This window comes from Staurois parvus, unplaced genomic scaffold (assembly GCF_062004578.1).
Source record: "Staurois parvus isolate SC_StPar_1 unplaced genomic scaffold, SC_StPar_1.0 ptg000590l, whole genome shotgun sequence".
In the NCBI taxonomy this organism is placed as follows: Eukaryota; Metazoa; Chordata; class Amphibia; order Anura; family Ranidae; genus Staurois; species Staurois parvus.
The window spans coordinates 117,974-132,233 of NW_028318386.1; the positions used below are offsets into that span (position 1 = coordinate 117,974).

The following is a 14,260-nucleotide window of genomic DNA, read 5'->3' on the forward strand; positions in this document are numbered from 1 at the left end:
GGTTTTGCAGCCAACAGGTCTGAAGGATTCTTTTGAGGGCCTGTGAGGCGATAGTTTGGTTAACTTATCTAAAGCCATAATCCTGCAGGCCCTCCAAGAAACCGATTGACATCTGGATGTACGATGATAACAAAATTACAGAAATTGGCAGAAAGAAGAAATTATAAACTGGTTGTCTACAGCTAAGAAACATGGATTCTCCTAGGTTCTGCTGCTTGCTACCATTGGGGCAGATTGACTTTTTCCCAACACTACCTCTATAGTTCCACCGCTACCTGTATAGTTCCACTGCTACCTCTATAGTTCCATCGCTACCTGTACAGTTCCACCGCTACCTGTATAGTTCCGCCGCTACCTGTATAGTTCCACCTCTACCTGTATAGTTCCACCGCTACCTGTATAGTTCCACCGCTACCTGTATAGTTCCGCCGCTACCTGTATAGTTCCGCCGCTACCTGTTTAGTTCCACCACTACCTGTATAGTTCCACCACTACCTGTATAGTTCCACCACTACCTGTATAGTTCCACCGCTGCCTGTATAGTTCCACCGCTGCCTGTATAGTTCCACCGCTGTCTGTATAGTTCCACCGCTACCTGTATAGTTCCGCCGCTACCTGTATAGTTCCACCGCTGCCTGTATAGTTCCACCGCTGCCTGTATAGTTCCACCGCTGCCTGTATAGTTCCACCGCTGCCTGTATAGTTCCACCGCTACCTGTATAGTTCCACCGCTACCTGTATAGTTCCACCGCTACCTGTATAGTTCCACCGCTACCTGTATAGTTCCACCGCTCTTTGTATCGTTCCACCGCTACCTGCATAGTTCCACCGCTGCCTGTATAGTTCCACCGCTACCTGTATAGTTCCACCGCTACCTGTATAGTTCCACCGCTCTTTGTATCGTTCCACCGCTACCTGCATAGTTCCACCGCTGCCTGTATAGTTCCACCGCTACCTGCATAGTTCCACCGCTGCCTGTATAGTTCCGTCGCTACCTGTATAGTTCCACCGCTACCGGTATAGTTCCACCGCTACCTGTATAGTTCCACCGCTACCTGTATAGTTCCACCGCTGCCTGTATAGTTCCACCACTACCTGTATAGTTCCACCGCTGCCTGTATAGTTCCACCACTACCTGTATAGTTCCACCACTACCTGTATAGTTCCACCGCTACCTGTATAGTTCCACCGCTACCTGTATAGTTCCACCGCTGCCTGTATAGTTCCACCGCTACCTGTATAGTTCCACCGCTGCCTGTATAGTCCCACCACTACCTGTATAGTTCCACCGCTACCTGTATAGTCCCACCACTGACATCACCTGTGACACCACCCATGACAGCTAGTAGTGCAAGATAAGTGAAGTAGCTCTCATCTTTCAGGTAAGTAACTACTCATTTTAGCTGAATGAAAGAGACCATTGTTCCTACTGAACACGAACTTAAGCAGCACTTCTTCATCTTGATGTTAGGTGGAAGTTCTGCACTGACCACCAAGGCAGGGAGACACTGCTGCACTCACCACTAAGGTAAGAAGACACTTATTGCACTGACCACCACTATATGGGGGTCCTTCTATACTGACCACAGTGCAAGAGGACACATCCCACTAACCACTGCTGTATGGGGGCCCTTCTATCCTGACTGCCAATAAAGGAGGACACTTATCCCACTGACCACCATTATATGGGGGCCCTTCTATACTGGCCACCAATGTAAGAAGACACTTAACCCACTGACCACCATTATATGGAGCCCTTCTATACTGACCACCAATGTAAGAGGACACATCCCACTGACTACTACTGTATGGGGGCCCTTCTATACTGACCACCAATGTAAGAAGACACTTATCCATCCCATTGACCACCATGATATGGGCGCCCTTCTATCCAGACTGCCAAAAAAGGAGGACACTTATCCCACTGACCACCATTATATGGGGGCCCTTCTATCCGGACTGCCAAAATAGGAGGACACTTATCCCACTATTACTGTATGGGGGCCCTTCTATACTGACTACCGTTATAAGAGGACACCTTTTCCACTGACCACCACTATACAGGGCCCTTCTCCACTGACCACAAATGTAATCTATAGTAATTTAATAATGCAGCTAATTTTCTTCATTGTAATATTTCATTTTTTCAGTTCCCCGCACAGTAAACAATTACATTTCTTCAGATATTGCCACTTATAATCTTCTAGTTTTAATAGTTAGCAAACTAAATTGATACCCTCCTTTTTAGATTGTGTGCTGGGGTCAGGATACAGAAAGACCAATGTAAAAGTCCCATTTAGTTTTTTTTTCTACACTATATTGCCCAAAGTATTGGCTTCACCCTCCAAATCATGTGATTCAGGTGTTCCAATCCCCTCCATGGACACAGGTGTATACAATCAAGCCCCTAGGCATGCAGACGGCTTCTACAAACATTGGTGAAAGAATGGGTCGCTCTCAGGAGCTCAGTGACTCCAAGCGTGGTCCCGTGATAGGTGGCCACCTGTGCAATAAGTCCATCCGTGACATTTCCTGGCTACTAAATATTCCACGCTCAACTGTTAGTGGGATTATAACAAAGTGGAAGCCACTGGGAACAACAGCAAATCCAAGTTGGTAGGCCACGTCACATGACAGGGCGGGGTCAGCACATGCTGAAGCGCACAGTACGCTGAAGTCGCCAACTGTCTGCAGAGTCAATAGCTAAAGACCTGCAAACTTGGTGTGGCCTTCAGATGAGCCAACAACAGTGCGTAGAGAGCTTCATGGAATGGGTTTCCATGGCCGAGCAGCTGCATCCAAGCCTTCCATCACCAAGTGCAATGCAAAGCGTTGGATGCCGTGGTGTAAAGCACGCCGCCACTGGACTCTAGAGCAGGGGAGGCATGTTCTCTGGAGTGACCAATCACACTTCTTTGTCTGGCAATCAAATGGATGTGTCTGGGTTTGGCGGCCAGGAGAAAGGTACTTGCCTGACTGCATTGTGCCAAGTGTAAAGTTTGGTGGAGGGGGATTATGGTGTGGGGTTGTTTTTCAGGGAGTGGGCTTGGCCCCCTAGTTCCAGTGAAGGGAACTCCTGAGGCTACATTTCAGACAATTTCATGCTCCCAACTTTGTGGGAAGAATTTGGGGATGGCCCTTTCCTGTTCCAACATGACTGCACACCAATGCACAAAGCAAGGTCCATAAAGACATGGAGGAGCCAGTTTGGGGTGGAGGAACTTGCCTGTCCTGCACAGAGTCCTGACCTGAACCCCATAGAACACCTTTGGGCTGAAATAGAGCGGAGACTGCGAGTCAGGCCTCCTCCCCCGACATCAGTGCCTGACCTGACAAATGTGCTTCTGGAAGAATGGTCCAACCTTCCCATAGACACCCTCCTAAACCTTGTGGACAGCCTTCCCAGAAGAGTTGAAGCTGTTATAGCTGCAAAGGGCGGGGCCAACTCAATATTGAACCCTACGGACTAAGACTGGGAGGCCATTAAAGGTCATGTGCGTGGAAAGGGCGGGGCCGACTCAATATTGAACCTTACGGACTAAGACTGGGGGGCCATGAAAGGTCATGTGTGTGGAAAGGGCGGGGCCAACTCAATATTGAACCCTACGGACTAAGACTGGGAGACCATTGAAGGTCATGTGTGTGGAAAGGGCGGGGCCAACTCAATATTGAACCCTACGGACTAAGACTGGGAGACCATTAAAGGTCATGTGTGTGGAAAGGGCGGGGCCAACTCAATATTGAACCCTACGGACCAAGACTGGGGGGCCATTAAAGGTCATGTGAGTGGAAAGGCAGGCGGCCCGATACTTTTGACAATATAGTGTATATTGGGTGTGGATAAAAAAATTAGCTGTCAAAATTATTGTACCAATCAGTCGCGTTCTACTCACATTACTTCCTCTATCCGGCTTGTGGTCAGAGCTTTCATCAGCTCACTGAAATGAGGACCCTCCAGGTTTTTGTTGGACAGGTCCAGTCTTTTCAGGGTCTTATTATTTCTTATTCCCAATGCCAGGTGGGTGCAGGAACTCTCTGATATTTTATTCCCATACAAACTGTAAAAGAAGAGAAGAATAACAGAATCACATTTTGCAACAATGTATCGTAGAGTGATATTACAGCTTTCTTTACCTTTTAGTCCTTGTCTATGTTCACTTTAACCCCTTGACGCCGATTGCACGCAAATATGCGACCTCTCGGGATCTTGGTCTTGACGCCCTGCGCAACTCCTGGAAAGGTCCCGATCTCCCCTTTCGACCGGTACCTTTTCCAATCATGTGACCGCCATGACGGCGAATCACGGCGGTCACATGACCCTAAAACCCCGCCCCGCCTCCTGGGACGGGAGGCGCCAGTGCGAAGAGGTTAAGCTGGTGCCATGACCACTGCATCAGGTTTCCTATTCCAGGGAGACTCCTTCCATTTTGCAGAATCCTATGGCCTTGCATGCAGGGCCTAGAACGGTGTCTCTCTACACTGTGTGCATCAATAGAAACACACAGCCCCTTCCCGTACTCCCATGAGGTGATCTCTCTCATTCCCCCTTCCCCCACTGCCCCCCCCCCCTCCTTTCACTTCACTCTTTCCCTTTTTCTCTCCCCTCATTCGTTTTTCCAACATTGGAGTGCACAGACTTTAGACGACCCCCCCCCACAATCGACTTCACCGTACAGGAGATGGGGAATATTTCTTTTTTTTAGATGATCTGCATTATGCAGGCCATACACGGGTCGAATTCCAAATGAATGTTCTTTAGAAACTCGGAAACCTCTTGCGTTTTGTAATCCGATGGCGCCACCATTGATTTTCGAAATTCGTCCAACCAAGCCTTCACATGTTGCCACAGAAAATAATTTTTGTGGCCAAGAATTTTCTTTCCAGGTCACAGCTCACGCTTGTTTCTTTTACGATTATATTTCTCGCACGATTCGCCCATCATGGATTGGAAATTCGTTCGTTTTTCAAAAAATTTCCAACATGCTCGATCACTCAAATTCGACGGTCGCTCAAAATTGGCCGTTGCTGTGTCCCCACTAATGATACGAAATCCGAACAAAAATTCATAGAAAAGATTTTCGAAAAATAAAATTCTTTCAGAATTCGACCCGTGCATGGCCGGCTTTAGTCCCTGAAATATCACCCTGAAGGAAAAACACAGCCCCATAAGGTAGGATGGCAAGACACTATAATGCTCCTCCCTCTTCCTCCCCCTCCTTTCTCCAAACTAACAGATTGGCTGCAGACTGCACTGTCCACTGTTAACTGTTTCCTGCAAAGACCGGAAGTTCAAGGAAGCAGCACTGAGAGAGCAGGATCCCATGCCAAACTGTGATGGCTGGGGTAAGAATTTTAACAATAGGTGAAGTTGATCCAGGGAATATCCGATTGCCTCTCGAGGGATCAGGAAGGAATTTTTTTCCCCTGCAGGAGCAAATTAGATCGTGCTTTGCTGGGTTTATTTTTTGCCTTCCTCTGGATCAACTGTGGGTGGAGGATTATTACTTTTTTTTTTTCTATGGTTTCAGCCAGACTAACTATGTAACAAATAGCTTACTGTGGAATAATTATTTTATGTTCCTAACCCCAGAAACCACTAAATAGCTCATCCACTCCCTCATCATATCACGACTCGACTACTGCAACTCCCTCCTCACTGGCCTGCCTCGCCGCTGGCTATCCCCGCTTCAGTCCATCCTGAATATGGCTGCCAGACTCATTCACCTTTCCAACCGCTCCGTCTCCGCCACCCCCCTCTGCCAATCCCTCCACTGGCCTCCATTCAGTGTCCTCCACCCCCCTCTGCCAATCCCTCCACTGGCCTCCACTCAGTGTCCTCCACCCCCCTCTGCCAATCCCTCCACTGGCCTCCATTCAGTGTCCTCCACCCCCCTCTGCCAATCCCTCCACTCAGTGTCCTCCACCCCCCTCTGCCAATCCCTCCACTCAGTGTCCTCCACCCCTCTCTGCCAATCCCTCCACTGGCCTCCACTCAGTGTCCTCCACCCCCCTCTGCCAATCCCTCCACTAGCCTCCACTCAGTGTCCTCCACCCCTCTCTGCCAATCCCTCCACTGGCTTCACCACCCTCTGCCAATCCTTCCACTGGCCTCCATTCAGTGTCCTCCACCCCTCTCTGCCAATCCCTCCACTGGCCTCCACTCAGTGTCCTCCACCCCCCTCTGCCAATCCCTCCACTGACCTCCACTCAGTGTTCTCCACCCCTCTCTGCCAATCCCTCCACTGGCCTCCACTCAGTGTCCTCCACCCCCCTCTGCCAATCCCTCCACTGGCCTCCACTCAGTGTCCTCCACCCCCCTCTGCCAATCCCTCCACTGGCTCCACCCCCCTCTGCCAATCCCTCCACTGGCCTCAACTCAGTGTCCTCCATCCCCCTCTGCCAATCCCTCCACTGGCCTCCATTCAGTGTCCTCCACCCCCCTCTGTCAATCCCTCCACTGGCCTCCACTCAGTGTCCTCCACCCCCCTCTGCCAATCCCTCCACTGGCTTCCGATTGCCCAACGGATCAAATTCGAAATCCTAACACTGACGTACAAAGCTGTCCACCATACTGCCCCGAACTACATCACTGACCTAATATCCAAGTACCGCCCAACACGCACACTCCGCTCCTCACAAGACCTCCTTCTCTCTAGTTCCCTGGTCTCCTCCTCCCATGCCCGCCTCCAGGACTTCTCCAGGGTGTCACCCATCCTCTGGAACTCCCTGCCCCAACCCATCAGATTATCACCTACTCTCCTCTCCTTAAGGCGCACCCTGAAAACCCATCTCTTCAGGGAAGCCTACCCCACCCCCTGCTAACTTGCCGACCTCCTCCACTCTTCCTACCACCCCATCCCCCACAGCTATCCCCTCCTGTACCACCATCCCCTCCCTCCTAGATTGTAAGCTCCAAGGAGCAGGGCCCTCAATCCCCTCATGTACAGTTGTGGCCAAAATTATTCAACCCCCACTGAAATTGAGTGTTTTGGCCAGTTTGACATTGCTTTTGATCATTCAGTCATCTTGCTTACATTTACATTAAAGAGGCACTTGTAGGTCAGACAAATATAACATAACAGTTATAATGAAATAACCACAAATGTCTTTTCTGTGCTCACAGCATTATCAGTTTTATTCAACCCCCAAGTGACATTCAATCTTAGTACTTAGTACAGCATCCTTTTACAGTTATAACAGCTTTTAAACGTGAAGCATAGCTTGACACAAGTGTCTTGCAGCGATCTACGGGTATCTTCGCCCATTCTTCATGGGCAAAGGCCTCCAGTTCAGTCACATTCTTAGGCTTGCGCACTGCAACTGCTTTCTTTAAGTCCCACCAGAGGTTCTCAATCGGATTTAAGTCTGGTGACTGCGATGGCCACTCCAAAATGTTCCAGCCTTTCCTCTGCAACCATGCTCTAGTGGACTTGGAGGTATGCTTGGGATCATTGTCCTGTTGAAAGGTCCAACGTCTCCCAAGCCTCAGGTGTGTGACGGACTGCATCACGTTTCCATCCAATATCTCCTGGTACTGAAGAGAATTCATGGTACCTTGCACACGCTGAAGCTTCCCTGTACCTGCAGAAGCAAAACAGCCCCAAAGCATGATTGACCCTCCACCATGCTTCACAGTAGGCAAGGTGTTCTTTTCATCATAGGCCTTGTTCTTCCTCCTCCAAACATAGCGTTGATCCATGGGCCCAAACAGTTCTAATTTTGTTTCATCAGTCCACAGAACACTATCCCACAACTTTTGTGGTTTGTCCACATGGCTTTTGGCATACTGCAGTCGACTCTTCTTATTCTTTGGAGACAGCAAGGGGGTACGCCTGGGAGTTCTGGCACGGAGGCCTTCATTACGCAGTGTGCGTCTTATTGTCTGGGCTGAAACTTCTGTACCCACATCTGACAAATCTTTTCTCAGTTCCTCAGCAGTCACACGGGGACTTCTCTCCACTCTACGCTTCAGGTAGCGCACAGCAGTCGAAGTCAGCATCTTCTTTCTGCCACGACCAGGTAGCGTTTCAACAGTGCCCTTTGCCTTGAATTTGCGAATGATGCTTCCTAAGGTGTCTCTTGGTATGTTTAACATCTTTGCAATCTTCTTATAGCCATTGCCCTTCCTGTGAAGAGAAATCACCTCTTCTCTTGTCTTCCTGGACCATTCTCTTGCCTTCACCATGTTTGTAACCACACCAGTAAATGTCTAGAAGGAGCTGAGTATCACAGTCATTTTAAAGCTGCCTAATTGGTGCTTATTATGCTTGATTGCTGCTCGGTGACATCCACAGGTGTTTTCAATACCTGATGGAAAGCACCTGTATGAACCTCTGTTCTTCAGAGTGGTAGTCTTTAAGGGGTTGAATAATTGTGGCAATGAAGAAACCACATAAGAACCATTTACTACTGTATTACATAAACAATTGATGTCATTTTAGTTGCATTTGGGTAGTTACAACGTCCTTGTAGGATTTGATTCTGAATACAATTCCAAATGTACACTATAGTCCCTAAACCCCTTTACAGCATTGGGGGTTGAATAATTTTGGCCACAACTGTATCACATTGTATTGGTATTGTTCTGTCACATGTTCTGTCCCCCTCTGTAATGTACAGCGCTGAGCGAACTATTGGCGCTTTATAAATACTGTATAATAATAATATTATGTTCTGTGTGTTAAATTAAAAAACCCGTGCCTAAAATCGATCAATTAATTAATGCTGCTATTCATAGGTAAAAACCATCGAAATACAAAAATAATACTGCAGCAAAAAAAGTTAAACAAATAATGAAAATACCATCAGTGATAAAAATTTCATTCAATTTAATTTTACATACATAATATTAATATCTTTTATCATTGATGGGATTTTTGTTTTCAACATTTTTTTTTATCACTGATGGTATTTTCATTATTTGTTAAAATTTTTGCACTGTAGTATTTTTGCATTTTTAAATTAAAAGACCGCTGAGGATTTAATACTGCTTTAATCATCTGTATTTGTTAACTATTTCCTCTGGATCAACTGTGGGTGTAGGATTATAACTTTTTTTTTTTTCTATGGTTGAACTGGATGGACTTTTGTCTTTTTTCAGCCAGACTAACTATGTAACAAATAGTTTACTGTGGAATAATTATTTTATTATGTTCAGTGTGTCAAATTAAAAAAACCTGTGTAAAAAAAAAAAAAAACCTGTGCCTAAAATCGATCAATTAATGCTGCTGTTCATAGGTAAAAACCATCAAAATACAAAAATAATACTACAGCAAAAAAATTTAAACAAATAATAACAATACCATCAGTGATAAAAAAAAAAAAAATTAAAACAAAAATATCATCAGTGATAAAAAATATTAATATTATGTATGTAAAATAATTTTACATACATACTATTCATATTTTTTTTTATCATTGATGGTATTTTTGCTTTCAAAATTTTTTTTTTATCACTGATGGTATTTTCATTATTTGTTTAAATTTTTGCGCTGTAGTATTATTTTTGCGTTTTTTAAATTTAAAAAACCACTGAGGGTTTAATACTGCTTTAATCATCTGTATTTGCTGTATTTAACTATTTCTTTATTGTAATATTTTCTTTAATTTTATAACATATGAACAACTTGATCTACCGCTTGTAATCTCATGCTTCCAGGAGTCACTGACTGACTGTTACATGGGTGCACACAATTTTAAGTCTTAACATATTGGGTATCTATTTACTCGGTACAACCTCATCTTTTATAATTTACCAAAAAAATGGGTAATATAATGTGTTTATGTCCTAAAATTAACTTTGCTGTATTTTTTTTACTGAAATGTTGCGTATCATAAAATCAGGCCTGAATGTTTTAGATGTAAAAGTGTTTCAGAAAGTTATTACATGATTCCTGTTCTACTCACTGTAATTCCTCTATCTGGCTTGTGGTCAGAGCCTCCATCAGGTCCCTGAAATGAGGACCCTCCAGATTGTTATAGGACAGGTCAAATCTTCTCAGCGTCCGGTTATTTCGTATTCCCAATGCCAGGTGGGGGCAGGAACTGCTTACCAAGTTATTGCAATTCAAACTGTAGACAAGGAGAAGAAAATATTTTTCAATCAAATGGATCCTCAAGAAGATATATTAAAAGCAGAATTTCATTTTAACAAAAAAAAAAAGCTGCTTAGTGGCTGCTGCTAAATTTTAAAACAAGCTCACGTTATTGAAGTGCTGATGGGGATTTCTCTTCATTGGGATTGAAAGAGCAGGACTGATATTGGAAAATAAATTCCCCACCCACCCACTCCAGCCCATCCTACAAGGTTTTGGTTTTTGCTCTTACCTGTTAAAGCAATTTACAGTCAGGTCCATAAATATTGGGACATGGACACAATTCTAACATTTTTGGCTCTATATACCACCACAATGGATTTGAAATGAAACGAACAAGATGTGCTTTAACTTCAGACTGTCAGCTTTAATTTGAGGGTATTTACATCCAAATCAGGTGAACGGTGTAGGAATTACAACAGTTTGCATATGTGCCTCCCACTTGTTAAGGGACCAAAAGTAATGGGACAGAATAATAATCATAAATCAAACTTTCACTTTTTAATACTTGGTTGAAAATCCTTTGCAGTCAATGACAGCCTGAAGTCTGGAACGCATAGACATCAGCAGACGCTGGGTGTCATCCCTGGTGATGCTCTGCCAGGCCTCTACTGCAACTGTCTTCAGTTCCTGCTTGTTCTTGGGGCATTTTCCCTTCAGTTTTGTCTTCAGCAAGTGAAATGCTCAATCGGATTCAGGTCAGGTGATGGACTTGGCCATTGCAGAACATTCCACTCCTTTGGTTGCTTTTGCAGTCTGCTTTGGGTCATTGTCCATCTGCACTGTGAAGCGTCCAATGAGTTGTGAAGCATTTGGCTGAATATGAGCCGATAATATTCCCGAAACACTTCACAATTCATCCGGCTGCTTCTGTCAGCAGTCACATCATCAATAAATACAAGAGAAGCAGTTCCATTGGCAGCCATACATGCCCACGCCATGACACTACCACAACCATGATCACTGATGAGGTGGTATGCTTAGGACCATGAGCAGTTCCTTCTCCATACTCTTCTCTTCCCATCACTCTGGTACAAGTTGATATCGGTCTCATCTGTCCATAGGATGTTGTTCCAGAACTGTGAAGGCTTTTTTACATGTCGTTTGGCAAACTCTAATCTGGCCTTCCTGTTTTTGAGGCTCACCAATGGTTTCCATCTTGTGGTGAACCCTCTGTATTCACTCTGGTGAAGTCTTCTCTTGATTGGTGACTTTGACACACATACACCTACCTCCTGGAGAGTGTTCTTGATCTGCCAACTGTTGTGAAGGGTGTTTTCTTCACCAGGGAAAGAATTCTTCGCTCATCCACCACAGTTGTTTTCCGTGGTCTTCCGGGTCTTTTGGTGTTGCTGAGCTCACCGGTGCGTTCCTTCTTTTTAAGAATGTTCCAAACAGTTGTTTTGGCCACGCCTAATGTTTTTGCTATCTCTCTGATGGGTTTGTTTTGTTTTTTCAGCCTAATGATGGCTTCACTGATAGTGACAGCTCTTTGGATCTCATCTTGAGAGTTGACAGCAACAGATTCCAAATGCAAATAGCACACTTGAAATGAATTCTGGACCTTTTATCTGCTCATTGTAATTGGGATAATGAGGGAATAACACATACCTGGCCATGGAACAGCTGAGAAGCCAATTGTCCCATTACTTTTGGTCCCTTAACAAGTGGGAGGCACATATGCAAACTGTTGTAATTCCTACACTGTTCACCTGATTTGGATGTAAATACCCTCAAATTAAAGCTGACAGTCTGCAGTTAAAGCACATCTTGTACGTTTCATTTCAAATCCATTGTGGTGGTGTATAGAGCCAAAAATGTTAGAATTGTGTCGATGTCCCAATATTTATGGACCTGACTGTATAATCACCCAAGTCCCTTGCAATTACATCACTGCTCTTCTGGATCCTGAGAAGACCCCCCCCCTCAACCACTGGTCAACCAATAAAAAAATCACTCAGGCACTACCACAATTGAGGTCATTGACACTGCCTCAAGAAACTCCACTTGATGGGTAAGATCAGACAAAGGAATATCCCTAACAGGCTCAAAGGGTGGCCAAAAGAACCAGATTGAGGTCCCAAGGGAACACAGGAAAAGAGGAGGACACATGTGAGCTAATCCCTGAGCAAAAGCATTAAATAGAGAGTGAGAGCCGTAGGGCTCTGAGACAGAATGGCCGAACCAGAGATCCGTCCCTTAATGTTGCTCAAGACCCATATTTGGTCCACACCAGATTGGAAGGTCCGAATTTGTCCTACAGAGTACTTTCTGGGATGAAAGTTCCTTCACTCATGCAAAGTGAAGTAAACCTTCCAGGTACAATGGTAGACGTTTCAACTAGTCAACCTTCTAGTCAAGAGGGTAGGAAAGACTGAATCTGAAAGTCCCTTATCCTCTCTGTGATTTCAAGATCTATGCCATTAAGGCCAATGACTGAGAAGCAGGATGGAACACCAGTCCTTGTGTCCGAAGGTCTGGACATCCACAATGGTCTGTGAAGCATTTGTCAGGAGCCTAAGCAAGTTTGAGTACCGTATCCTTCTGGGCCAGTTCAGTGCAATGAGAATTGCTGGAATGCCTTCCTTTTTGATCTTGCAAAGGAGGTGAGGGAGAATTGGGAGGGGTAAAAAGGCATAGGTCAGACTAAACTGATCCCATGGCATCACCATTGCATCCACTGCAAAGACCCAAAGATCCCTGTCCAGTTTGTTGTTTAATCTGGGTGCCAGCAGATCCACACTTGCATCTTCCATCTGTGGCAAAGGGCTTGGTGAAAAGCTCATTTACCTGGGTCCAGATACTGAGGACTGAGAAGGTCTGCCAAAACGTTTAGATGGAGAAAATATATTTCCTGGGTGAAGCCAGTCTCCATACAGGACAGGGTCCATGAGTGTCTTAACCCAGGAAGGTCTTAGCTGGTTTTGGGAATTATAGAGACCTCCATACTGGATGACTTTGGGGAAGCAGACTCTGGCTACTTCAGGGTCAAACAAGAGTGTAAAGCCTTAATAGGACATAGCGATAGTCTTCTTTAGCTCAGGAGAACTTTCATCCTGATCTGAACCCCCCTAAGGTGATGGGTTCTTCTCAGCTGACACTTCCTGGCACTGTGTCTAGCTTAAGTGCAAAGTCAAAGACCGAATAAGTAGAGGAAGTAAAACCCTACTGTGACCCTATTGTTTATGGCGTCAATAAGGCCAGAAATTCAGCCCATGAATTCCGACATTGTGGCAGAAAATTGGACGGTAGTGACAGTATGGACGGCAGCAGGAGAGACAAAGCGAGATACTGGCTGGAGAAGGCACAATAATTTGGCAAACAGGAAGTGCAGAGACATAGCTTAAGTCAGGCAGGTTCCACATCTCCCATGGGGCAGGGTATGAATTTGGTCCCACAAGGCTTTGCCAAGGAGAAATACCACCTAAAGACACTTGTATTTTTCTGAAAATTATAGAAAATAATTTAGGTACACTAATGAATGACAGAAATTGTCAAAGTACAGTGAAGGAAATGCGTATTTGTTCCCTGACTGATTTTGAATGTTTGCCCCTCACAAAGAAATGATCGGTCTAAAAATCGAATGTTTGGTGTATTGTAACACAGAGACAGAATACAACAACAAATTCAGCAGAAATGCGTCTAACAAATGATCCACTGATTTGCATGTTCATGAGGGAAATAAGGATTTGATCCCCTTCACAAAACATGACTTAGTACTTGGTGGCAAATCCCTTTTTGGCAATCACAGAGGTCAGACGTTTCCTGTAGTTGGCCCCCAGGTTTGCACACATCTCAGGAGGGATTCTGGCCCACTCCTCTTGGCAGATCCTCTCCAAGTCATTAAGGTTTGGTGGCTGATGTTTGGCAACTTGAACTTTCAGCTCCCTCCACAGATTTTCAATCGGATGAAGGTCTGGAGACTGGCTAGGCCACTCCAGGACCTTAATGTGCTTCTTCTTGAGCCGCTCCTTTGTTGCCTTGGCCGTGTGTTTTGGGTCATTGTCATGCTGGAACACCCATCCACGACCCATTTTCAATGCCCTAGCTGAGGGAAGAAGGTTCTCACCCAAGATTTGACTGTACATTGCCCCGTCCATCGTCCCTTTGATGCGGTGCAGTTGTCCTGTCCCCTTAGCAGAAAACACCCCCAAAGCAGAATGTTT

At 45.3% G+C, this 14,260-nt stretch overlaps 1 protein-coding gene across 1 annotated transcript in view; it reads right to left on the minus strand.

The window, feature by feature from the left end:
* The window catches only part of LOC149449978 (NACHT, LRR and PYD domains-containing protein 1-like), a gene marked incomplete at its 5' end in the record, with an annotated part of 100,589 nt that overhangs the window by 56,773 nt on the left and 29,556 nt on the right, over positions 1-14,260 (minus strand). Inside the window, 2 exon segments of the mRNA XM_089692521.1 lie at positions 3,894-4,058; positions 9,907-10,071. Coding sequence (XP_089548647.1) covers positions 3,894-4,058; positions 9,907-10,071 — 330 coding nt within the window.